The sequence below is a fragment of the Lynx rufus genome, unplaced genomic scaffold (genome assembly GCF_022079265.1).
Source record: "Lynx rufus isolate CCGP_SWC_20201006 ecotype Redwood Valley unplaced genomic scaffold, mLynRuf1.p SCAF_45, whole genome shotgun sequence".
In the NCBI taxonomy this organism is placed as follows: domain Eukaryota; kingdom Metazoa; phylum Chordata; class Mammalia; order Carnivora; family Felidae; genus Lynx; species Lynx rufus.
The window spans coordinates 746,280-772,828 of NW_025814862.1; the positions used below are offsets into that span (position 1 = coordinate 746,280).

Below are 26,549 nucleotides of genomic sequence, written 5' to 3' on the forward strand. Positions count from 1 at the left end.
GACATAAGAGGACTTGAATGAGACTGGAGTCACCTAGGGGCGGCTCTTCTCCCACGTTGGCCTGGCACACAACTGAGTTGCTATTTCCAGGTCACAGACTGGACCCGGCTGTTCCCACTCGCCAGCCCAGGACTGTCCGCTCTCCCACAGCTGCACAGCCTGGCCCTCTCTGTCCTCGGACCCTACTGCTCTGTGAGGCAGAGTGTTTTTGTAACTCAAGCTGATTTAACACTGCCTGTCAGAGTTGGTCCTAAGAGGTTTGTTTTTTTTTTTGGTTTTTTTTTTTTTTTGTGACCCTTATTTTAAGTCTGGAATCTGACTAGGTTTTGTGATCATTTTTCTCTCTCCCTAAGCGCAAAAGGGAAGAATATAAAATTTATCTTGTGAAGAACCACAGCCATTTGGTTAGGAAAACTCACTCCTGCGAATTTTCTCATTTCCTGCTTAATCTCCACGTTCATTTGGTGTGACAGCCTTGTGTCCAGCAAAAGGGAGACCAGCTATCTGCCTGACACTTGGCTACCAGCCTGTAAAGCCCCACTGACCATCTCCCTGGCATGTCTAAGACATGCCGGGCTTAGGGGCTGAGGAAGACAACTCCTCCAGGTGGCATCTGTTATGAGGCCAGAACACAGAGGCTCTGGCTAGGCGGAGGGGGGCCCAGTGTCAGGCCCTGAGGGGTGGGATGGGTCTGGCAGATCCCAGGCAAGCCCAGAGCCAGCCCCCACTGGGGAGGGGGCCTTGGGGCCCCCCACCCTCCTTGCTGCCTCCCCGGGGCACCTGAGCTCACAGCTCGTTTGGCATTTCCTGCACTGGTGGGGCCGCCAAGGAGCCAGGTGCCTGCCGTGAGGGCCTCACTTTGTGTGGGTGTTCCCTTTGGGGAGCGGATCAGGGGCCTTCAAACTCGAGAGGCAGGTGGAGGGCTCTTTAAGCTGGGGCTTCATGGGTCTGAATTAAGGCTTTTGTTTCTGCTTCCTCCCCCATTCAGATTTTGAACAAGAAAGCCTGCCCTGTGATTAGGCTAATCCCACAGTAGTTATACCTTCACATGAAATGTTTGCACACCGAAGGGCACAGAGAGCAGAGCTGCCCAGAACACACGTAAAATTGAATCAGGGGCTCCCAGGATGCAGGGTAGTGATTTCCCATGTGGACTGATACCCTTGTGTCTGGGTCTCTTACTGTAGTGACAAGGTGAGTGTTTCCAGGCCTCAGAGGCTCACTCGGGCCCTTCCCCCAGATCCAACAAGCTGGTCCTGACTTCTTCTGGCAGCACCCCTGTCCTCCTGTGGCTGGCCAGGGCCAGCAGTGGTCATCGTGCCTTGGCAGCTGACCTCATGGTTCCCAGGCCCCCTTCCTGGCCAAGAGTCCCTTAGCAGCCAGTGGAACTTGTCTGCAGTTTCAAAGCTACCAATAAAAACAAAACAGTGCCCCTGTCTTCTGGCAGCCCCCCCACCCCTCGTGACCTGGAGGCTCCGGTGTCTGTCTGTTTTTGCTCTGGCATTTTCCTACTTTAGCTCATTTGAAGAGAGTTCTTGGATCCTGCTTTCTGCAAAGAATAATGATTATTTGATAAATTGGGCACAGGGATGGAGTGAAAACCAATACTCACAAAGACAAGAAGAGACCCAAAATTACCTTCAAGAGAGCAGGATGCTTGCTTGTTTATGAGATTTCAACTATACACATGCAGTTAAGGACACCCACTTAGGAATGGCTGAGCTGGTGCCTGCTGTCTTCCAGATGTGTCCTTCATCGGCAATTCAAAGCTGGTGGCCTGAGGGGTGGGCACCGTGACTTTGAGGTGGGAGTAGGAGACCCAGAGCATTTAGGTGGCTCCATGGGAAGAGCTGGCTGCTCAGCACCTACATGACCGCCCACCCTACCTCCCCATCCAGCTCCCCATCCATATAGTGCAGGAGGTTGGGGAGTTACCCGGAGGCTGCAGAAACAAAACAGTTTTTTGCCAGAATCAGGAGACTACACTGCCGTGTCCTTGGCAATGTGATAAGAGGGCCTGGGGTTGTCCTGTACGCTGCACCCGGCAGCCAGCTGTCTCCCGCTGGAGGGTCCACTTTACAGAGGCAAGAAGGCTCCAAGACAGGCAGGGACAGCCCCGCTGTCCAATGGAGGGCCTCCCCTAGTGCCTGTATGGCCTGCCTGGCTGGGAGGCGGTTGGCCTGCGCCATCGCCACCACCAGAAGCAGGGAGCAAAGTTCACTGCATGTTTGGCATTGATGCTTTTACCCAACTTCATTCTTGCATTTAAGGCAGGATGTTCAAAGCAGTTAAATTCTGCTTGTATTTTAAGTAACTTGTAATTTCCTATCTTAAAGAAAGGCTTATACCTTTCACTGCATATATCGAGCACAAAAGAAGTTAGGTTACATAATTTTGAAAATGTACCTATACAGAGACATACGTATTACACATATACGTGGCTATGTACACACGTGGACACACGTGCACTCCAACATGTCTATTTCTTAAACATTGGCAGGCTCGGATGGGGCTCTGAATGCATCTCCGTGCTTCTGGCCAGCCGCGGGGCCATGTCCCTCTCAACTTTTTCACATACGGAGCTCTGTTCACTCACTTCAAATATGAATCCAGCACAGTTCTATCCCCAGCTCCTGAGACGAAGCCGTGTGCCGATTGTTCCCCGCAGGGCACCTTCAGCAATATTCCATGGGATACGCTGCTTTTTGAAATGGAATTATATCATTAGTACTTGCTGGGATTAGCGCTGACATTGGGCTTATCCATCCTTACATCACCTCCTCTTGTTCAAAGGCTGAAGGGGTGATCTGACAAGCCCACCCACATGTTACCACCCGGGCTGGGAATATTCATTCTGTGTTAGGTTCTGTGCACATGTGTGGATGTGTGCTTGTGTGCATGTGTGTTCATGCATGCAGAGTGGAGCTGAATAACAGGAGAGGATTTATTCTACTAGGGCAAATATTTTATTTTATTTTTTAATAATTTTTTTAAGCTTATTATGAGAGAGAGACTGAGAGAGTGTGAGCTGGGAGTCGGGGTGTGGGGGGGAAAGAGAGAGAAAATCCCAAGCAGGCTCTGCAACATCAGTGCAGAGCCCAACATGGGGCTCGAAACCGTGAAACTGCATGATCATGACCTGAGCCAAAATCAAGTATCAGATATTCAACCAACTAAGCCACCTAGATGCTCCTATTAGGGCAAATATTTTAAATGACTCTGCTCAGTCTCTGTGTCCCTCTCTGCCTTCAGGTGCCCTCATCCTTGCTCAGGGGAGCTGGCTCTCCTGGCCCTGGCCTGTGTGTGGTGGCACTGGGCAGGCATGTGTGGACCTTTCCAGCCTGGCCTTCCATGGTCCAAGAATGTTCTGACTATAACTGATGCTTTCCCAGAAGCTTCCCCACTGTCTGGTGTCCTCCCTGTCCTGCAAAGCATCTCCATTTCCATCCTGGCCACAGGAGGTCCAGAGGGACCCCATGGCAGAATTTACATTAGGACAGAAGGAAAACCATTCCACTTCTAATGAGATTTTTCTTACCATGTCCACAGACTCTGTATTGATCCCACTCCCAGGACCTTGCACAGGATGTGCTGTTTTGTCACTGACCACTCACATCCTTCACCACCAGGCAATTTCCCGATTTAGTGACATAGTGTTTGTCCTTTATTTCACAGTCGGAGCCTCTGGAAAGTGGGTTTTGTACCTTGGGACAACCTGTTTGAACAGTTAGCCTCAGCTGACTCATCAGCAGTGACACATCAGCTGACCAGGCCCCTTGCACGAAAGCTGAGGGCCCCATCCCCACTGCGGGCGCCCCACTCAGACAGCTGCTCATGTGTCATGGTGGGCCATGTGCGGGACTCACCATTCTTTCTCTGTGTGTCCGTTCCTCTAACAGGTTGGTGGTCGGAGCCAGCTGTATCCTTTGCTGGTGTGCAGGTGACAACCGGCTATGCTCACACTCCCTACGGCCCCTCCCGCACTGCTCTCCCTTATGCCAAAGCCTACACTCTGCCGCCTGGATCCCGGCTCTTATAGGGCCACTCAGGGCAGATTACCTGTACTCAGGGGACAATTTGAGCCTGACCTTTGAGGCTAGGGCTTCCTGGAGACATTTCCTGAGCCACACACTGAGACGGCTGAGCCAGTCGGGGCAGCTGGACACAGCCGTGAGGCAGGTGGTGCTCCCTTGAGAGAAGCCCCAGCCAGGCCCGTTCCTTCAGAGGGAGCAGTAAAACCAGAGAGGGTCAAGAGAGGAGCCATGGGAGGATCTGAGGTCAGGAGAGGGGCTATCTGATGGAAGATGAAAGCTGGGGCTGCTAGCTGGGAATACGGGTCGAAAGCGGCTGTTTCGTGTCTTTCATGTAGGAAACTCTTCCTTGCTGTCACTACTCAGACCCCTTGGAGGGGGAGCCTGTCCCTAAAGGCTGAGATTAAACTCCAGGGAGCCTGCACAAATGCCCCATGGAGGCAGAAGCTGCCAGGGCACTGGGTGCTGGAGGGTGCCCACAGTGCTGTCACTGCACCTCCAGAGGCCCCACCTCACCTTGGGTGTGCATTTGTGGGATGGGGGTATGGGAGGGGGTCTTTGTGGCTCCTTCAGGCTGACTGGGGATTGGTGGGGGAGTGGGTGGCTGGCCATGGCACTGGGGTCTCTCCACTTGGCTCCTGATGTCATGATCCATTAGCATTCCTCAGCCTCTGGCAGATGTGGCCCTAGAGTGTGCTGGCTTCCTCACTGGGCTCGGACTGGACACCACTGTCATGATGAGAAGCATCCCCCTCCGGGGCTTTGACCAGGTATGGCTCTGTGTGCCCCCACTCCCACCTTGTGCTCTCCCCAGGGGACTGCATATCCTCGGCCAGCTGCCCCAGCCCAGACATGTGCAGATATGGGCTGGGAATGAGGTCTCAGTCTTTAGAAACTGGCCCTTGAGTTGAATAAGGAGATTGTCCCTGAAATATAAAACACCCACCCAAGTGTGGAAAGGAACATGGAACAGGCACATGGAACAGGCACATTGAACATGTTGCAGCCTCCCACTGGACCTAAGGGCACCCCGGGCCAGCCTCACAGACTGCGAGGTTGAGTCACCCCTTCCCATCTCTCCATTAATGAGAAGGCGAGTGTTGGCTGAAGCACTGTCCTCTGTCTCCCTTGCCGAGCCCTTCTGGTGTCTAAATGCGGTGCTGCCTCCCCAGGGTCAATACTAGGTGGGGAAGCAGTTGCTAGACTGGTGAGGTCCTGGGTGACCACCTCAGGAGATGAAAGCTCCTGGCAGCATTCCCAGTCACCCACCATAGACTAAAAAAATGTAACTCATGAATCAGGATGAGCGTTTGGTGGTTTTCCTGGCCAGTGGTCCACCCCGAGCACTTGGAGCATCCACACAGTCTTTCAGGGCCTACCAGTTTGATGTCCTGTCCACTGTGCAGGGCCAACACCACACGCAGTCTTCCTGTCAGTCGGCCACTCCTGAGCTGCCAGGCAGGAGCTCAGAGGGCCACCCTGCGGGGTCTAAAGAGTGCAGGTTGTCCTGATCCAGATCTGGGGCATAGACACCCTTGCTAATGGCGAGACGCAGATACCAGCACTGACTATAGATGCATCCGTATTAGAAGCACATGGTTTGGTGTGTGTGTGTGTGTGTTTAACTAAAAACTCTTCAAGGGAAAGTCATCCATTAAAACCCAAGTCTGGGGCTATCACTGCCAAGATGTCATATGTCCTTCCCCCATGTCCCTGAGAAGAAGACAGACCCCCGTCCATCTGCACTCTGGGCTCTCGGGGCTGGCGAGTTCCCACAGAGGGAAGCAGTGAGCCTGCCGTGTCCAGTCTCCAGCCCCACCCCCCCAGCAGACACAGAGACCTGTCCCTCTGTCCTGTGCCAGCCACTCTATTTTACTTCACTCAGTGCCTCTGCACTGAGCACCTGCAACAGGGCTGTAGCATCCAGGGAAGGTCTCTGTGTCTTGGGCTATGGGTAGAGTGTGCCGGGCAGCAAACAGGAGCCACAGGAGGCCGCACTGCAGGATGCAGATGCGGACAAGGGGCATGTAGGGATGAGGACCACTCAAAGGACTGGCCTTAGCACTGAGCCTGGGCAGAAGCTGGAGAATGATGAGAAGGGATGCCCTGGGACACAGTGGTGAGGCCAGGTGACCCAGGCCCTGCTCTGCCTCAGAGAAGGATGTGAAGGCCTGGTAGCAGGCCTAGGGCCAGTGGTCTTGCCATGTGGCTCAATTTGACTCAGTAGTTCTCCCTCAGACTGTGACAGAGACTTCAGGCTTGTCAGGCATCCAGAGGGATCAACAGCCTACACTCCTTGTGACTGGTGTGACAATCCTGAACAGGCAGGCCTCTTCATCGTGTGTGTCTCTAAATGAACAGACACCAGAGGATTTAAACAGTGGCTTTAATTTTTCCTAAAAGAAAAAGCTAAGTCTGACTGGAGCTCTGGCCTGCACAAGCCCCCACAGTGGCACCAGGAACCAGGCCCCCATCTGCAGCCAGTCGGTGCAGAGCCTTCTGGGCTGGGAGGAGGGAGCCCTCTCTGCAGACACCCCAGCCAGCCCCATGGCCCCACCATACCTGCTACCTTGTACCTCTTAGTGGGGAGTAGAGGTGCCCACCTAGTGTCCCAGTTCCCCCAATGGTAGAGGAGGTGACAGCATTTGGCAGGGGCAGAGGGGTGGCGAGTCTAGAGCCAAGTGCGATCTGGTTTAGGCAGGCCAGAGCCCCCCAGGAGAAGGGGGTGCTTCTCTGTCATTGCTTTTAGTAAAGACTTAGCATCTAGAAAGGAGTCTAAAGGTCAAGTGCATCCTAACCAAAGGGCCTCAGGCCCTTGGATTTGGAACCAGGGAGCATCAGATGCACTCCCGGCTCAGCCCTCAGTTCCTCAGTTCCTCTGTGTGAGGAGGGGCACTGCACCTTCTCCTTTGGAAGAACCTTTATTGGGCTCTTCTAGGGCCTTTTCAAGCAGGCAGGAGACCAAGTCCTTTCTTCCTACAGTCCTCAGTAGTGGACATTCTCACTGCTACCTGGTCCTCACAGCATGTTTTCTTGTGCTTTGCAGCAAATGTCTTCCTTGGTCACAGCGTACATGGCCTCTCAAGGCACCAGGTTCCTGAAGCACTGTACCCCGTCAAGAGTGCAGAAACTTCCAGACGGCCAGCTCCAGGTCACCTGGGAGGACCTCACCTCTGGCAAGGAGAACATGGGCACCTTCAGCACTGTCCTGTGGGCCATAGGTAAGGGTGCACTGAGCCACATGTGCACATACAGAAGTGAGCCGTACATGGAGACCAGCAGCGCCACCTCCCCTTCCTGCTGCCTCCAGGGCTCCCCTCGTTCTGCTGGCTCTCAGGTGGGCCAGTCATTGCAGCCCACCTCTTGGGCCATGATAATAGCCCGTGGGATTGCTTGCTTTACCTCCCTGTGGGTTGCTTTGAACTCCTCAGGAGTAGGGGTCTTACTGGTCTTTGTGGATGTCATACTTTGCAGATTTCCAAAGATGGCATCAGTGATAGGGCAGAGGCCTTGGGCCTTTCTCCGCCTTGCATGGGCTGGCTGCCACCTCACCCACAAGTGGTTATATTCTCATTCTCCTATTCTCTGAGAGGCATGGGTCCAGCTTTTTGTGGGGGTAAAGGCTGAGCAAGCATGGCTGGGCAAAATTAGACCATTGGTGACATGGCCAGACATACTCCTTCCCAGGCTGAATCCTCCTGCATCCCAAAGCCACCCCTGAGGGGCAGGATGGAGAGTAGGGATGCAGCGGGGTTGATACGGGCCCAGGGCCTGGGCCTGGGCTAGTCTGAGGGAGGGACGTGCACTTTGAGGACAGGCACCCTGGCCGGGAGCCAGGCAGGAAGAACAGAGAGCTCAGCCATTGTGCCCACCATGAGCCTGCTTGTGACTGGGGCACGGTGGTGCTGTGAGTGGGCTGTGGTCGCTGAGGGCTGACAGGTTCTCGTTAGTGAGGGCGTGTGGGACTGGGTGCAGTACACCTGCTTGGACATCATGCCCACCTGATACCTGTCTTCTAGGGTTGGAATCTCGTTGTCCTAAGCCTTCTGTCAACTTGCATGTGAAAAAAACAATTGAGGTCTTCCTTTCTCGAGGTGTTTAGTTCTCAGGGTCTCTCTGCACTGGGCCTGGTCAGCTCTCCCTCCGCTATGAGCTCAGAACCTGAGTAGCTATCTGTCTCATCATCTGCTTCCATGTCAGTTAATCGAATGTTTACTGAGGACTCCGAGGGGCTGTCCCATCAGCGTTTGTCAAGACATGGTCGGCCTGGTTCCCACATCCCCTGCAGTGAGCCGCCGGGAAGAACAGGGCTGCACCACACAGCGATGTACATCTGAGAAGCCTCTCTGGTTTTCTGAGTTCTCAGAACACTTGGAATCAGACAATAAGATAAACTCTGGAGGAGTCAGAACCCTTCGCTTGTGTGTGGTCAACACAAGCAGATTTAAGAAGCAAGAAAATGCCTTGTAGTAAATTTAGTGCCTCTTGTCCAAAATTTAGCAAATGGCCACAGGAAATATTCTTGTTCAAATCATAAAACTAAATTTACTTTTACTAAGTAAAACCTACTTAGGTTTATTTTGTTGAACACTGTGAAAGGTTATATAACTATTCAGATCCAGAAGTGTAAATTGATATTTATCTTTTTTTTAAGTTTATTTACTTATTTTGAGAGAGAGAGAAAGAGAATCCCATGCAGGCTTTGTGCTGTCAGCATGGAGCCTGACGCAGGGCTCAATCTCCTAGAACTGTGAGATCATGACCTGAGCAGATACCAAGAGTTGGGCGCTTAACCAACTGAGCCAGCCAGGCGCCCCTAAATTGACATTTATCTTAAACTCCATTCTAAAAGGTGAGGTGGCAAGTTTTTCCCCTGATAATGCTTTGGGCCTCCCCCCCCCCCAAAAATATGTCCCTTCTCTCACCTTTGGACAGAGGCAAAGGCCTGTGCCCATATGCCATCAGCAAAGCCCACACTGACGGCAGCAGCTCAGAGGGCAAGGGGCCATGCCCTCAGAAGGCTGCAAGTTCCTCCAAGCTTGGAGGGTCCCTGGTGGGCAACAAGCAGGGCCCCTGGCGCGCAAACCTACTCTCCCCCGCCAGGAGTCCATTTTATTTTTTGTATTTTCAAAAAGAGCATCCCCCAGACAGTCTGCCCAACGTGATTGATGCTGGGGGTGGAAGCTTTTCACAGTCCTTGGCCTTTGACCTTGCTTCCCGAAGCGGCGCTGTGGTGGCGGCGGTTTCTGGCACGCCTTCTGGGGCTGTACGGGCATGTGCTGACTTTGCTGCTCGCTCCCGGGCCAGGTTTTGTAAACAATCAGGAGCCACTTCCCAGTTTAACAACTGGGAATGTTTTCTGCTGGTTTACCCCATAAGCCTTTATCCAAGCATTATTTCTGCTTACAATAAAAGATGATCCAATCCAGGACGTTAAAATAAAACACCCTGGGGGCTGAAGGGCTGGTACCACAAATGGCTCCTGGACCATAGTTCTGCCTCAGCAGAGAGCGCTGTGTGCACACAAGCTGGGTAAAAGCAGGAAAGAAGGATGCCCCTCGTGCCCTGTGGACACACTGAGGGCTGGGACGAGCTTCCGTTGCGTTGAGCTGCCCTTGTGCCTGGTGCCTTGGTCGCGGCCGGTGAGGACAGCATCCATAGGGATGGAGAAGTGGGCCCTGCAGTCTACAAGCCAAAGAGGACTCCAAGCCTCTTCCTCGGCCCAGCCTTGATCTCCACGTGGTGGATTAAATACATTAGCAGTTAAAGCAGTTAATTGCTGTGCAGGGGGCCAGCTCATTGTTTGTCTCTGAATCACCCACCCACACCAGGTGTCTCAGATAATAGACTGGGAACTCGCAGCAAGGAGGATTTCCTGTCTGCAGATGTGCCGATTACGGTGCTGAGTGAAGACAGTCAGCCTGCACTGCGCCGCGGGCTCGAATTCACCCTGTGCAGTTAACCAGTTGTGGCCTGAATCCTCAGCTGTCTGGGGGAGCAGGAGCAGGACAGGGCATCCGAGTGGACACCTGGGTGTGTAAACACCTCTGAGCTGGAGCTCATCCTTAGCTTAGCTTAGACTTTGCTTCAGAGGATGGGCAGAGGGCCTCTGGAGTGAAGCTTAGGAGAACCAGCAGTTAAAGCTGTTGCGTACCCCTCAGCATCTCAGAAGGCTTTCTATCCTTCCCTTGAGGGAAAGGTAGAGACTCTGGCGCATCCTTTCCTGAACCACAGGAGTCCTGCGCGTGATCAGAAAGCCCAGACAGCTGGTGTTCCCACTGTCCGAAGTGCCAGGAAGGGCTGTCCTGGCCCTGCCTCAGGAGCCCAGTTGATCTGTTAGGAATCAGCCATTTCTTCTTCTTCGGACTTTGTCTTAGCAGGAGAGCTGGTGTCGTCCACCTGTGTGTAAAGCCTAAGGATGACTTCTGAGCCTCTAACATGGCATAAAGGGAGCCAGCAGGCACTGCGGGCCTGGCTTTCCCACTTCTAATCCAACCACCATACTGAGGACCCCACTTCATGTACAGTCCACCTGAACAGAATGTGCACATAGACCACGGCCAGGGAGGTGGTGGCGTCTGTGGAGACAACACTGGGGGCCTGTAGTGTCCAGGGAGTGGAATGCATTTGCCCAGGAGGGGCTGCAGCCTGGGGCTCCCCTCTCTACCCTGGGAACTGCTTGCTCTGGTTTACATGAGGTCATTTGCTTAGTTAGTCACGTTCAACCTCAGCCGATGGCTCTCTCGTGCCACAGATATGCCCCATTCAAGTCCTCTGGGCTATCCACCCCACCCCCACCCCCACCCCTTAGGGCTGAGGGGCAGCACTGGGAGCTGGAGGCAAAACAGAAGCAAGCGCCCCCACCCCTCTCCCGCAGACTCTAGGAATTCATGGGTGGGAGTGCTCTGAGTCCAGCAAGATGGATGGGACAGTCCAGGCCCCAGTGCCTCCTGAAAGCTGTGAGTGGGGCCCAGGCTCTCCATGGCTGGCACTTGGATGTTGGAGAGGGGCTGGCAGGCTGAACACAGGTGCAACCTTGTTGAGAGAAGCCCAATCCAAGGCCAGCAGGCCTGTTCTTTGGGGGTGACCTGCATCTGCTGTGGCTGTAGGAAACTGCATGTGGCCATGTTCTTCCCAGTGGGTACTCCGTAGTGGCCTGTCTGTGATGGGCCTAACTACCTGTGATGAGCCCACCCTTCTCTGCTCTCAAGGCCTTAAGGGAAGCATTGCTCTGCTTGTGAGCCTCTGATACTCTAACACCTTTTTATTTTAGTGTAAACGTCAAGTTTAATTAGCAACATGAAGAGAGAACCCAATCTGCTTGTGTATGTGGTTTGTTTTCTTGGAGGAGAAGACAGTCATGGAGCTCTTCCTGGGCCTGAGGCCACAGGCTTCCCCACCACACCATGTGGCCCCAGACGGTGCACCATATGGTCAGTGACTGTCATTTATCTCCGCTCTGGCTCACAGACTGTCCCCCTGCCCTCTGTGTGGGATGCCCTGCACAGCCAGGGGCCAAGAGCTATGCCAGGCTTGCGAGCTGGCTCCTCCGTGCGTCCAGGGTCACCCCAACTTCCACAGCCATCAGACCCAGGCTGGCCTACCTTCATGCTCATGGTCATCCAGCAGAGTCTTTTTACCAAGTCAAATTCAATATTTATGGTTAGAACTTGGTGGAAACCAATTTCTTTAAAAAAAGAAAAAAGAAAAGAAAGCCCTGGTGAAAATGTTTCTAAACATAAGTGAACCTCGTTTATATGCATTAATGTGCACTATCTAAGTCTAAGTGCTACTGGGAACAACCAGCAGGAAGGTTATATTGACATTTGTAATTGTTACAGCAATAGTTACCACCTGCCAGGGAACATGTTCCTTCCTGGGGGTTCCAGTGGACCAGGCTGCAGCTGAACCTGAGCTGGACGCTCCACCAAGTTCTAGGGCTGACTGGTTTAGGGGCCCATGTGAGCTTATTTTATATGCTGTCAGTGCTGCATGCAAGCTTGAAAAGGAAAAACCCACATGTAGGGGGGTTGATGACAGGTGTCATCAGGATGGCCAGGGGGGAGTGGCAGGTGCTCAGTGGTCATAGTGAGCCACTAGCCTCAAGTCATGATAAGGTCCTCAGGTCGTACAAAGGCTCACTAATTTCATTCAGCAAACATTGAGCCCTGCCTGGGCCCCAGACCAGCAGGATCGATGCTCTGCCCTGCCCTTGGGGTGCTTTAGGTTGTGGCTAGGGTTCTGGGGCTCATGTAAAAAGGGCTATTCCAGAAAATAAAAGGAGCTCTTTGCCATCATTATCCTTTTCCCTAAAATCTCAAAGATGACAAGAGACATAATAAATTTTTAAAAGGTAGGTTTCAAGGGATCTGACTAGAGGTGCCAAAGGTGTGAGTTCCGCATTCTGTGTCTGGTCCAGGGTGCTGCGCAGGCCCAGCCCATGGGGGTGGCTGACTGTGGGGGCCACGTATGTGCCCCCCAGGAGGGTTGGTTCTCCATGAGCCCGTGTGAAGCCGCTGGTCCCCCATCCTCTTGGCACTGAGCTTCAGGCTGCTTCCTTTACACGCTGGCTGCGCCTGTCTGATCAGAGCCCCTCATTCGCGCTGTCATACTCCTGCTGCCACTTAAATCTTACCTCATTACACGGATTGCCCTTCACTCGTCGGAACGTGTGCTCCAGGCAGGCGTGAAATTGGAGGGAATGCCCGTTTTCCCATAACGGGGTGAAAGACACGCATGAAACCGCATGTGTCCGGTTGTCTGCATCCCTGTGCCCAGCTGAGCAGGTAGTAATGACCAACAGGCGCCGTCTGGGGGGTTTTCGACCTTCAGCCTTCTCCGGCCTTCTCCAGCTGGCTGGGTGAGCATCGTGGCCTAGCTGCCTCCCCCGGGCCAGCAGCAGCAGCTGGTGGGACTCCAGTGCAATGAGGGGAGGGCTGGCCTGGTCCAGCTGCACTGAGAGCTCTCAGGCTGAATGCAGCTTCTTCCACCACTTCAGCACCCTGGGGTGCCCTGGATGCTGGGCACAGGGAGGGAGGCACTATCTTACCTTGGTGACACCAGGGCTCACGTGGTACCCTAGAGGGACTCAAGCCAGTGGGCAAAGCTGGGCCTGGTGAAGGAGGCAGCTTCAAGGGCCCATCCACATATTTATTCGCACATTGCCTCTGAGGAGGAAATGAGAACATGTTTGCATCTGGAATCTTAATGCCCTGATTGTGGTAAATATGATGCAGTGGCATTCGTGTATCACATGAGAAGGTCTTACTTACAAGGCAATGAAGTTATGGAGATATGTATAAATGAATGGAAAAAAGGCAAGGAACTGGCAGTTCGTAAAAGGAAATACAGCTAGTAAATACGTGGCCAAAAGTACTTAACTTTACTGGCAAATGTACTGGTAATCAAAGAAGCGAAAGTTAAAACAGCAGTGGGAGTGAAGGAGCAAGCCCAAGAAGGAGCCATCTGTCCAGGCACAGCTCCCTGCCCTGCTCCGAGGAGGCCCCACCTGGCTGGTCAGCCTTCCTCTAAGGACCTGTCCCAAGGAACTAAACCAACGTTTGGACAGACCGCCGTCTCCATCCCAGTGGTGTCCAGGGAGCAGAGATGTGGGAGTCAATCCAGGGGAGCCACTCAGCAGTGCTCGGCAAACCCGAGCCAGGTGCCAAAGAGCTGAGGCCCCAGGGAGCAAGGGATCCCATTGGTCATAGAACGCATGGCCTCCTGGGGGCGGGGGGGAAAGCACCATGCATGACACACAGGGTGATACAGATGGGGGGATGCCGTGGGGGCTCCCTTCTCTCCCCAGATCGCCTCAGGAGTGCTACCTTTATTTTTGCCTAAGAGGGAAATGGTCAGGGAGAAGACTTTGCACGGTGCCTGAGTCTGGCTTCTGGTCATTTAAGTCTGACCTGGACTGGGCATTGTCCATGGGGCCAGTGCTGCCCTGCTTGCATGGCTGGCCACTGGGTCCCTACCCCAGCACCTCTGACTTCCTTGAGGGCTCCAGGCCTGAGCTATGTGGGGTCCGCACACCATCTGACTGGGCCCCTACCCCCTTTGGGGAGACATGATGGCTCTGAGCACAAGGGAACAGAACTTCAGAGGGTCATATGGGATGTCCCTCCCTCCTCCATGACCCTTGTCCACATTGTTTGCTCAGTGAGGCCCATGTCCTGGCTGTGGCCCCATGAGGCTGACAGGGCCTACCACATAGCTCAGGGGCATGGCCCACAGAATGGGGTGCCTGGGTGGAGCTGGGCCCCCTGCCAACCCCAGGTCTCACCCCACACAGGCCCAGTCAGCACAGCTTCCAAAACCCAATGTACCAACGGCTGCCCTTTTTGGGCCATTTCTGTTTGGTGCAACCACTCTCTTCCTTCACTGTTCATTCCCAGAAGCATCAGTGGAGTGCCTCCCACAAGTTGGGCATATTCCTTCTGTCTACTCCACTCTTGTTACTCCTTTTAAATTTATCTTTATATTCTTGAGATCTTGGATGTGATTAGGCTGGCATCTGGGAGGTGTGTGGTTACCATGGTTACCATAAGGCACAGGAGGAAACATTCCTGACCTCCCATGACCGGCCAGGCAGGAGTGCAGCATGGCTAGCCTTAGAGCAGGGTGGTCTGCAGGCAGCCAGCTTTGCCCTCACATGCTCCAGCCTCAGCCTGGAGCCATCACCTAGAGGTCATGGGCCTGGTGAGCTGCTGTATGCCCTGTTCCCCACAACTGAAGGTCTGGGGAGGAGCCTGAGAGCTGAGCTATGAGTCCCCTACCTGCAGAGCCCCTCAGCCCATCCAGCAGACCCCCACCAGGCCTCCCCACTGGGCCCAACTCCTTCCTCACTGAGGCACAGCACATTCCAGTCCTAGATGCACAAGAGCTCCCAGATGCCAGCTGGATCCCCTACTCGGGAGTCAGGCCTGGGCCCCCACGCTGCCTTATGCAGGACAGGACACTGGCCAGCATGGCATGTTGCACTCTACATGCTCACCGGTCTCCATTCACATGACTAGTGCCGGTATGGATGCCATCAGGGACCTCTAGGGCCTTGCGTCACGTCGCCTGTGTCTGGTATGCTGGGTAATGGGTGTCAGCCCGCCTAGCACCTGATTCCTGTGGCCAAGCAGAATGAAGAAGCTGGAGCCGGCTCCCCATGAACTTGAGAAGCACGGCTTAGTTGAGTTTGTGTGTTTTGACTTCTCACTCTGGGAGAGCAGCTGGAGACTTAAGGTTTCCCTTTCACAGAACTTGGTCTTCCAGATGTTCAGATTGGCACCACCCACTACCCGACCTCTCGTGTGTCTGAGCCACCACAAGCGGTGGGAATTGTACCTCTGAAACTGTTTATCATTGCCTTCGGGAGACACGCTGAGCCTCAGGGAGCTCCAGGGGGCCGCCGCTGTCCTCCTAGAGCCTGGCGGGAAGAGCTGCATTTGCTACCTCCTGGCTTAGCAAGGCCACCTTGTCTGAGTTAGGGGAGAAAGGGGGCTCTGCTGGCAGCTTGGCTGTGACAAGGCCCAGGGCTGTAAGCATATGAAGGCTGGCAGGGAGGCTGCTGTGCCGCCGTCCCCTGCCCCACTGGCCTTTGCACCCAAGACTTGCTCGTTAGGATTAGCCAAAATGACTGCACTTGAGGACAGGGATGATGTGTGGTTTGGGCTCTGCCTTGCTGCCCATCTCCGTGCTCAGCTCTAGAGGTCTCAAAGCTGGGGATGTATGCTGGGCAGTCATCACAGGCACACGAGAAGAGGAGCTGAGGCTTGTAGCATCCAAGGCCTGGCCTCTAGCCCCACTCACTCAGCACATGTGCTGGCTGCCAGAGAGGGTTGGTGGGACCTGCCCTGAGACCCTTAGCAGGACATAAGTTTGTGCATTCTCGCCGCCTGCTCTGGGGGACATCCTGCTGCCAGACTCTGGGGACAGGAGGCCATAGCCTATTCATGCAAACACAGTCTGGTGGCAGGATGGAAAAGCATAAATCCACCACAAAGCACCATCCTGTCCCTAGTATGAACTTGTGGGAAGAGCACCCTGTGGGAGGGTGGGGAACCCTGGGGTCACAGAGAGTGGAAGGGAGGGTGCCCTACCCCAGGAAGGGCCATATGGGGACACAGGAGGTTTTCAGCTCACTTGGGGCCCACAGACACGCTCCACAAAGACTGAGACACATGTGCACCTCAGCCTCACTGGAAAATGCATGCATATGACAGGAGCCACGGCTTCTGGGAGAGACCTGGGTTGTGTATATTCCATGTCTTCCGCTCAGGGCACAATGCCTTCAGAGGCTGCGTGGCCCTGTCATGTTGTCTCTGCAACCATGGCTAGAGTGACCTTTGTTCATACTGTGCCATGCTATAAGATGTCCAGGCCTGAAGTAGGCTACCTCCCTGGAGCTTGGGCTCTGCAGTAGGGAAGGGTTGAGATCACCGTACAGGGCTGGGGCATGCATCATTCTTGGGTTGTCGCTGCTTCTAGACTTTTTCTGTGGTCAGAGCCATAGGAACTTGGTATTTAAAAAAAGAAAATGGAATGAGTAAATTCCACATTTAAATTTGACGTTATGGGGTTTTAACCACTTTGAATGGCACATCAGATCTGTTTCCAGGTTTATTTATTGTTAGAATATAATCCTCTTAGGACATACAGTGGAAATATGCGTTGCCATAGTCTCTTGAGCAAATTATCTTTGTGCTTGGTTATCAACTGCCTATCCAATTAGGCCCATTGGTTTCAAGTTGTTTACAAGTTACAGGGACTTTTCTTCCATTTTTTATTTTTTGTTGTTTGAATATATAAACTGTGTATATGATTAAAAAACCAAAATTGTATCACAGGCTATATTCAGAGAAGTCTTGTCTCCATCTCTGCTTTCTCTACCCTGTTTCCTTCCTTTCTGTTTCTTCTAGTCCTTCTTCATCTTCTCGTTGCTTCTTTGTGCAAATAAAGGTGAGGTATGTGCATATGTGCACTGTGTATGTGCATGTGTGTGTGTGCGCGTGTGAGGCTCACAGAGGCCAGGAGCCCCTCGACACTATTGTGCTCCATGTTTTACCGATTCCAAATGGGCATTCTGAGAAGTATTCTGAATAAACCAAGGAGTCTCAGTCAGAACTGCTGAAAGTCTTTCAGCCTTGCTCTTTATTTCCTTCAGGTCGAATTCCAGAAACCAGAAGTCTGAATTTGGAGAATGCTGGAATAAACACCAACCCCAACAGTCAGAAGATTCTGGTTGATGCTCAGGAAGCCACCTCTGTCCCCCACATTTATGCCATCGGAGACGTAGCAGAGGTACAGCCTGCACCTGCCACCTGGCCTCACCACCCCATGCCCCCACCCCACTGGGCCTCAGGGGCCTATGAGGCTCCCAGAAGCTCTGGACCAAACCCCAGGTGCCATTAGACTCAAGTTCTGGGAAGGATTGGGCATCAGCCTCTGCTTGCTCGAATGCTCCTCCTTTCTGTGGAGAGGGGATAGGAAAGCTTTCAAAACTGAAAGCAGATTCCTGTTGTGAACCTCTGAGGGAGGGGCATCTGTTCACACACAGGGCCTCAACTTCCCCAAAGATGGGCTGGTAATACAGAGCCTTGGGGCTGTCCTGGCCCCACAGTACCAGGCTTGACCTCCTCACCTCAGTTTGCCCTCTGAACTGTGGGTGGGTCAGTACCCTCCCCAGTTGGGCTGTCAGATGGGGGCAGAGCACATGGACGCAGCCCCAGCTCACCGCCTGCTTGCTGCTCCCCTTGTGAGTCTCTGGTGGAAGCCCCACCCCTAGCCTGGGAGACATCTTGTCAGCGCCCCTCCCTTCTTCATGGCCTGTGGCTGGTCTGTTGTGGGATCCCCATGTTCCCAAAGCCTCAGGAGTAGTCGACCTGTCCTGCATATGTGCAGCATGTTCTAAGGAAGGTGGCTCAGGCGGGGCCCTGGCCAAGCCTGAGAGTTAGATGCTCCAGGACCCCAGACCCCAGCAGGCCTCTTGGCAGCCAGACCTGCCAGCACCATTGACGTGTTAGTTTCCTGTGGCTGCCATTACAAATCACCACAAACTGGGTGGCTTAGATCAACAAAAATGTATTCTCTCACATTCTGGAGGCCAAAAGTCTGCAATCAAGGTATGGGCAGGGCTCTGCTCTCCCCAAAGCCTGTAGGGGAAGACGAGTCCTCATCCCTTCCATCTTCTGATGGCCCTGGGAAGTCCCAACTTGGAGCTACAGCACTCTGTTCTCCTTCTGCCCATCTTCATATGTGTGTGTGTGTGTGTGTGTGTGTGTGTGTGTGTGTGTGTGGTATGTGGTGTGTGTGTGGGGTGTGTGTGTGTGTGTGTGTGTGTGTGTGTGTGTGTGTCTGTCTGTTGTTTCTTTCTTCTTAGGACCCTCTCATTGATTTTGGGTCCACCCTAAGTGACCAATCCTAAATGATCTCAATTCTTAACTTATATTTGCAAAGAGCCTCATTTCCAAACAAGGTCCCATTCTGAGGTTCCAGGCAGACACGCACGTGGGGGATGCTATTAACCCATCGTGATGTGTTCTGGCACAGCCACTTTTCTGAGTTCTGTGGCCACTGCAAGAACAGACAAAAGTCCTAGCCCTCATAGAAGTGACATTCTGGTTGGGGTCATAGATGACAAGTAAATAAGTGAACCATTTCAGGTAGATGTCAGAAGATGCTTAGTGCAGCAGTCCAGGGACACCTGAGGGAGGAACAGAGCCAGCTAGAGGACCCAGGGAGCTCAGTGAGGACGCTTGTGCCCATCCGAGAGTGTAGGCACCACCCTGCCCATGCATACCCCAGAACCCACTTTGGGAAATGCTTGGGGGTGGGGGAACCAGTATCTACAAGTGGGCCCCTGGGTGGAACATCCCAGAGTTGAGGGGGTATAGGTGGCAGCTATCCCCAGTGCTGCAGGACCATCCCAACTTCAGCCTCTTCCATAACTCACAATGGGCAGGTCTTCTGGAGAGCTTGGCACAGAGACCAGGGTGGGAGGCCATGCAAGGCTGGGCCTTCCCTTTGTTCCTGAAGGACCAGCCTACCCATCTGACATAGTCTTTCATGAAGACACCTGACCCCATATAGACCCCTCCTTCTAAGACAACTTGGCCCCTGGCGTTCCCATGGTACCAGAAGGGTCATCCACTAGCTGTGGCCAGTGCTGACTTGTGAGCCAAGAGGCTGCCACTTGAAGCTGCCTGTGAACCCAGACTCATGAAATGGTTCGTGGGGAGCAGACTACCAGATGGAGGTGGGACCCCGGGGACAGCTTGCTGGAGCATGCGGTCAAGAGCTGCAGCCACTCCTCACAACCAGGTCATCTCTGACCATCTAGTCAGGCTGCTGGGGTAGACGGAAGTGAGTGGCTTCACATGCCCACATGACTGGGCAGCGTTGTTGCTCGTGTGATCTCTGGTGGTTGGGACATGGCATTCTCTGGTGGCACCTTCTGTGTTCATCCTGTGTGCTGCACCCTAAGATAGCACTCATGGTCCTGGGAGAGTGCCTTGTGTATTAGACCATGCTTTCTGTGCACCCAGGAGCCGAGTGAGATCCATGTGCAACAGGGCTCATGCCGACATAGCAGAAACCATAGTATTTCAGATTGTGTTGCCAGAAATACATAGTGCACACAAAGGCAGTATCTACTGAAATATTAAATCTACTCAGTTGGAAAGGTCATTCTGGGCAGTCAAAAGAGTTAACACCCCAGTGGTCTGGCATCCAGCGGGGAAGAGTCCAGCAGGCGGGTGGGGCGGCCATTGTCTAGTGTGATATTGTGTGCTGTGCGCATGGACGTTTCCGCAGTTAGTCAGGCCCGGTGGAATGCACGGGCTGCTTTCACAAGTTTATCTCTGTGGATCTCTATTCATTTCTGGAATGTCAAACAACATCTGCATTTCCTGCTGCTACAGAAGTGATTGGCAGCCGGTCCCAGGCTGACGCGTGCAGGAACACTGGGGGCTGTGCCACCTCCTGCTCCCCAGGCAGGACACACCCTGGGACGGAGGGGCCTCCAGCAGCACAGCATTCTGACTTGGGATCTGTAATGGACTGTGACATGCAAGCCAAGCTGCTTGTCAGGAGCACACGAAATGCTTCCAGGGCCCATTTTAGCCTGAATCCCAGTTAACGTGAATGGTTGAACAGTAGCGGGATCTCCTTTGAGCTTTGTCATGAGGGCAGCTCTCCAAGGCTACCAACATGAAGAAGGAGTTCGGAGAGAAGCTGTGCACGAGTGTGGGCAGCACAGCTGGGTGCATGGGCAGCTTACCTGCTTTTCCAGGGAAGGGGGTGATAACTACAGGTGTGTTCTTAGAGCAGAACAGAGGGAAGCAAGCCAGAGAACAAGCCAACCCCCAGGAGCCCTGGGGCCCAGAGGCAAACAGCCTTTGGAGGTTTCTGAAAGGGGCAAGCTTCTCTAGGAAGGCATGGGTGGTGGTGAGGGTACTGCACAGACTCCCTCAGACATGCCAAAGTGACCCCAGTCTCCCTCCTTACATCAGGGGCGGCCCGAGCTGACACCCACAGCTATAATGGCAGGAAAACTCTTGGCCCGGCGCCTGTACGGTCAGTCCTTAGATGTGATGGATTACAGCAACGTGAGTACCCACCGCCCTTTAGCATGCTAAGTCCAGCCTGGAGATGGCCGCAGTTCTTTCCGGGGGTATGGGGTGTGTGTGCACGTATATCTGTGGGAGTGCATGCACATGTGCCTCCACGTGTGCACGCATGTGAGCTTTAGCTCTGAAGGTGTGGCCCAGGAACAAATGAGGGTGTCCACCTGCCTTCTTATGAGCCGCCAGCCAGCACATCTGAGGACCTAGCCTGCACTTGCTGTTCTTGTGTCCCATGGCAGGCATCTTCAGTTTTGGGTCCCCAAGGGTATAGGTCACTTAAGACCTGCTTTCCAGGTGCCCACCACAGTCTTCACCCCGCTGGAGTATGGCTGCGTGGGGCTGTCAGAGGAGGAGGCCATGGCTCGCCACGGAGAAGAGCATGTGGAGGTAAGGTCCCCGAGGATAGAGGGGGGCCAGGACATCATGCCTGTGTGGCGCTCATGCCCTGATGACGGCCTCTCCCCGACAGAGGCCTGGTGAGCCAGCAACAGTATTGGCCTCCCTGCTTTCCAGGGCCTGAAGTTTGGCAGGGTAGGGCAGGGGGGCCCCGAGTGATGGCTGAGATATGGTATGAAGGGATATGTAGGGCGGATTGCTGGAGGACAGCCCCAGAAACGAAGGCACGTTTGGGTTGTGGTCCCCCTCACAGGGGCATGTGTCTCCCTCCACCTGGAAAGGCTTCTCTTACCCTCTGACCTTTTCCTGCCCTCCAGCTGCTGCTCTCCACCTCCACCCTGCCCCACCTGGCCCTGCCCTCGGGTACCTCCACCTTCCTGCCACCCCTGCCTCGGTTCCTTATCTGAGATTCGTCCAGAGCTCACAGGCCCCCAATAGCCCAGACTTAGGTACTCACCCTAGAAGAAGGCTGCTTCTGGAATCTGTTCAGCTGGCCTGCTGTGGCCTGGGGTGGCCCCAGGAGGTGCCCCAGGTGGCTCAGCAGGATGCAGGAGCCTTTGAAACCTGCCAGGCTGTGCATGCTGAGAGCCTTCCGTGTGGCTTCATCTTGCTACTGCAGCAGCTTGCAGACGGACCAGGAGAAACCAGACCCCGTGTGGCCACCACTGTGGGCCTGGTGTCCTTCGGGAATGAGTCACTGGGTTCCAGGGCCTGCCCCTTGCCCCAGCGCCCCGGTCCCCTCCATCAACGGGCCATGCCTGACAGGCCGGCCTTCCCCCCAGCACTGTATTTGCTATTTTTGTTTGATTCATCACAAGTACATGGGGACATATGTTCATGGCATTCTATAATGTTGTTTTATGTTTCACAATGTTGAATGGCCAAATACCCTTTGTTTGTTTTCTTTTCAATTCTGTCTTAGTTAGAACAATATTCTCTGAAGTTCCATTAATTAATAATGGCTGTGCAGCACATGTGAGCGCCCCGCTCATTTTTTACTCGGCCGCAGCCCCGAACACGCTGTCGAACCCTTCTCGGGTGCTGAAAGCCTTTGTCCGACAGCTCCAGTGTGGCCCGGGGGCCTCCCTACATCTGCCTCTCCCTCTTTGCTGAAGTGAGGGCCCAGCAAGCACCAGAGTGCCCTCAGGAGGCCAGAGAGCCACTGGGTGGGCTGGACATCCCCTTCCAATGTCCACAGTCACCCCGTCCACTCTGCAACATCCACCTGGTGTGTACTCCTGGGGGCACCGTGTCCTATGTTGAGCCTCGGACTGTGACTTGTCACAGTGGACTGCACTTAGCCAATCTGGTGCCCACTTTGCTACTGTGATCTTTAGGGGTCTTGGGCCTGGATTGAAGAGGGTCTGTCCTGCAGACAGTGTGGCTCCAGCCACAGTCTACCTTTGTGTGGGAGAGAGAGGGGTGCTATCCATGGCCAGCTGAGCCATGTCCTTGCCCCAGACCACAACCTGCAAGCCAAGTGGGCAGTTCTGGGTTCCCACCACGTCCACGCAGTTCACTGGACCTGTAAAATGCCTATGAGGCTACTGACTCCAGGAATCATTATCTTGTCACTTAGGTTTATCATGCATATTATAAACCACTGGAGTTCACAGTGGCAGAACGGGATGCATCCCAGTGTTACATAAAGGTAAGTGTCCTCATGGGCCTGGACTGGGGCATGCCAGGAGGTGAGAGGCAGGGAAAGAGCTGGCACCCACGGGTGGAGAAGCTCCATGCAACCACCCGTGCCCCCAAGGCAGGGCCGTGCGTGCAGCCCCGGGGTCCTGTCTCCAGCCAGGCTGGCAGTTGACAGTGTGGCTTTCAGATGGTGTGCCTGCGGAAGCCCCCACAGCTGGTGCTGGGCCTGCACTTCCTCGGCCCCAATGCAGGTGAAGTCACTCAAGGATTTGCTCTGGGGATCAAGTAAGTCTAGAGAAATGTCAGCCGTTGTGCAATGCCCAGACTGGTGTCCCTCCGAATGTTGGTGGCTCTGCAGTTGGGAGTCTGCCATGTTGGTGTTGCTTTTATGTAGCATGTACGTGTTTTCAGCAGAGCGTCTCCTCAGATGTGGCACGTCGTGTTACATGAGGCAGCCGGGCCACCTGGGGAGCAAAGGGAGAGGCCCATGTCCCTGATCACCCAGGGTGGTGGTTGGGGGTTGGTCACAGTTTGGGTCTTTTCTACTCAGAATGAGCAGGGTTGGGGCCCTTCTTCACATGGCAAAGCACCCAGTCAGTAATGAGCGAGGTTGACGAGAGCTGCCCCAGGGCCAGCATGTGTTTTCCAGAGCTGGGCCTTGGACACAAGCTGTGCTTTGTAGGGTCCCAGGTCCCCAGGCTTGCCTGGAGCCTTTGCTGATGGAGTCTCTGGGTGGAGGTGAGTTGTCTGGGGCAGTGGGGTGTGGGGCTGTCAGAGGCAGGAGGGTAGAAAGGTGAAGCGGCAGTGAGGAAACCAGGAAGGGCTTCCTGGGCCACCTGGAGCCCCATATGTGCTTGGGGCTTGTGGCTGTGGCCAGGACCCAGCCTTGGAGCTTGAGGCGGGGGGGGGGGGGGGGGGGGCAGGTAGGAAGTAGGAAGTAGGAAAGGACAGGAGCTAGAGCGGCAGGGCCCATACCCAGGAATGCTGATGGGGCTGTGAGGGTTTAGTACAGATGCCCTGGGGGTATTGAAGCCACTGGGTGGGCCAGGCACCTGGTAACAATAATAATTATAGGACAGAGCCAATAGGAAGATCAAGAACATAAATGGGCAAGTCACAGGAAAAGGAAATTAGTAGAAAAAGTAGAAAAAGCTGTGTCTCATTTGGAATTTTTAATATAATTAAAATACCAAGAAACCATTTTGGCCAGTGAAGGTTTGACACCGTCCAGTCCAGTGGTGATTGTTTTCTAGCATTTGCAAGTGGAGATGCTGAAGGTTTGAGCAAATTGGTGGAGTGTTCATGTTCAGACACCATCAAGAGGAGGGTGTGAACTGGACATTCCCACTGGGAGCCTTCGGTTCACATTTGAAATGCACACACTTGTTCATGTCAGATATTCTAACACGTGCAGAGACAGAAGAGGGTTGCTTGTCTCAGCCTTGTCTGTGGAGAGTGGAAGCGCCCTGTGGGGAGTCCACACTTCCTGTGCCTCCGAGGAGGTGGTCGCTGTGCCTGGGGGGTGGTCGCTGCTGAGGGTGCAGGGGGGCATGTGTGTGAGAAGAGTGCTGACCAGAAGAGCAAGGTGAGCAGGACCGGGCAGGGGGCTGGGCCGGTGCAGGCTACGGTAGTAAGTGGGCTCAGGCTCGCCGGAGCAGGCAGGTCAAGCCTCACCTTGGCAGGGAGAGGGAGCAGGCCCACAGAAGAACCGGCTGGAGCCATGGGCCAAGCTGGGATTGTGCCCGGTGGGCTGGGAGCAGCAGGAGGCCAGGATGGAGTGAGGGAGGGAGGGGGGAGGTAGGAGGTGGGCCTGACGTGGAGCCGCTTGGCATTTGCTGGGAGACATGTGGGTGTTGGCAGCCGTTCCTGGCCACTGGCTGGGGAAGACAGGGTGGGGGCCAGGACTGGGGAGCAGCGAGGAGACTGTGACTTCTGAGGCCCTCCCCTGGGTGACATCTTCAGAGGGACGGGATGCTGTGGACATGCCTCCTTGTGCTGACTCATTGCCTGAGTCCCTCCGTCCCCCTGTGTGCAGGTGCGGGGCCTCCTACGAGCAGGTGATGCGGACGGTGGGCATCCACCCCACCTGCGCTGAGGAGGTAGCCAAGCTGCGCATCTCCAAGCGCTCGGGCCTGGACCCTACTGTGACAGGCTGCTGAGGGTAGGCAGCCATCCCTGCCAGGCCAAGGGCACACGGCGTGCCTGCCGCCCCCACAACCAGGCTCTTTTGAGGCTCAGATCCAGGTATGTAGCTCAGGTAGGCTCTGTGTTTAAGGATGGAACAGTAGTGGGGGGGGGGGGCGGGGGTAGGGCGCCAAACTGTTCTCTCCGGGTACATGGGAGGCTATGCCTGCCGTGCCGCTTCAGACATGTGAGCCCTGTGCCCAGGCCACAGTGGCTGAAGAAACAGGGCTGGGAAGGAGGCCATTTGAGGGCCTCACCCTCCACAGGGCACCCCTGGACACTGGCCTGACTGCCACTGCTCCCCAGATGCAGGAAATGTCTTGAGGCTGGGCTCACACCACAGGAGGGACATTGGGTGTGGAAAGCATCCCCGGCTGAGCTCAGTGGGCTGCCGGGCAGGAGGAACGTGCCTCCCTCCAGCTTTGCTCGGCGCAGAGCAGTGCCGGCTTGTTTCCCTGTTGCCCAGAAGGTGGAGATGCTGCCTTGAGCACGGCAGTCACCGCACATCTGGTTCTGTTAGGGCTTTTCAAAGTCAGGCTGGGAAGGTGGCAGCCGGAAGCCTCGGGGTATGTTCATCCCAGCCCTCTTCTGAGGAGGAAGAAATTAGTGAGACCCTCCCTGACCCCTGCTAAAAGGTTGCATGTGGTCAGCGCCTTTTCAGCTGTCGATGTGAGAGCATCCTCGAAGCTTCCACGGCCTGGCCTGGGGTGTCTGCTGTGGCTGTCAGCCCCTCCTGGGGTTCAGCTCCTGAGAGCTGATGCAGACTATAGACTGAATGGGGAACACTCCACAAGATGCCCTCAGGCAGGCCCAAGGGCTGAGTGGCAGCTGAGGGTCCCATGGATTCGGGCGCAGGCCCACAGCCCCCCAGCCAGGGCTGCCCTGATACAAACAAAGGGTATCCTGAGGAAACGCCTACCAGAATATCACACCTAACAGAGCTGTTATGTTAAGAGCCTGCCATAAATTTTTATCATTTCAAAATATTTTTTGACAGTACGGTGTCCCTGTGACGCATCAATCCGGGGAGGGGGGTGTGGGGGTAGGGGTTCTCCCTGGGGCCTGTTTCTCCTCTGTCCCCAGAGGGTCCCTGTGTATGGGCACCGGAGACGTGGCCAGACAAATGCAGGGATGGCCTGACTACCCCTTGCTGACCCCCCATTCTTGCAGGACGTAGAAGGCCGAGCCTGGGCAAGCCTCACCTCTGCCTGGAGAGCCCCTGAGGTAGTCAGCGTGGGTGGCGTCTGGACCGACCCCCTGTGTGCCCTGCAGGGATGGCTCCAAGGGTTGTCAGCCCCTGACCTCACACACCCTCCTGCCTGGGCCAGCCCCGCCAGGCCCTTGATGCCAGAAGATGATGATGTGCACAGAAACCCACCCTGTGGGCTGTCCATGTCCGAGCCCCCCTGGTGTCTCTGGAATGTAAATAAAGAGGGTGTTTCCCTGACATATGCTCCACCTGTGCTGTCCCTGATGCACCCCTCCCCCAGGATGACCCAGGTGGGGGTGGGGCCTGGCTGCCCAGCCTGTCACACGTACACCCCATACCCCCCCACCCCGAACCCCACAGCCACGCCTCAGAAGACCCTGACCCTTTCTCCCAGGCACAGGGAGCATGGCTGTCCCTCCCAGGGCCCTCTGCTGGGTCTCTGTGCATCTCACAGCAAGGCAGGCCCTTGAG

The 26,549-nt window shown here is 54.6% G+C and overlaps 1 protein-coding gene across 8 annotated transcripts in view; it reads left to right on the forward strand.

Annotated features, from left to right (window-relative positions):
* TXNRD2 (thioredoxin reductase 2) overlaps window positions 1-26,315 on the forward strand; it is a 51,720-nt gene extending 25,405 nt beyond the window's left edge. For 4 of the 8 annotated variants that reach the window (XM_047098275.1, XM_047098277.1, XM_047098279.1 and 1 more), the window contains exons 9-18: window positions 3,900-3,919; window positions 4,710-4,801; window positions 7,078-7,252; window positions 17,188-17,324; window positions 20,534-20,629; window positions 20,942-21,034; window positions 22,623-22,694; window positions 22,872-22,969; window positions 24,720-24,928; window positions 26,039-26,315. In XM_047098275.1, coding sequence (XP_046954231.1) covers window positions 3,900-3,919; window positions 4,710-4,801; window positions 7,078-7,252; window positions 17,188-17,324; window positions 20,534-20,629; window positions 20,942-21,034; window positions 22,623-22,694; window positions 22,872-22,969; window positions 24,720-24,843 — 907 coding nt within the window. In that variant the 3' untranslated portion in view covers window positions 24,844-24,928; window positions 26,039-26,315. Of the gene's footprint in view, window positions 1-3,899; window positions 3,920-4,709; window positions 4,802-7,077; window positions 7,253-8,231; window positions 8,565-17,187; window positions 17,325-20,533; window positions 20,630-20,941; window positions 21,035-22,622; window positions 22,695-22,871; window positions 22,970-23,366; window positions 23,423-24,719; window positions 24,942-26,038 lie in introns of those variants that run through there. The other 4 variants (XM_047098276.1, XM_047098278.1, XM_047098281.1 and 1 more) reach the window with 4 other exon arrangements.
* The last annotated feature ends 234 nt before the right edge of the window (window positions 26,316-26,549 follow it).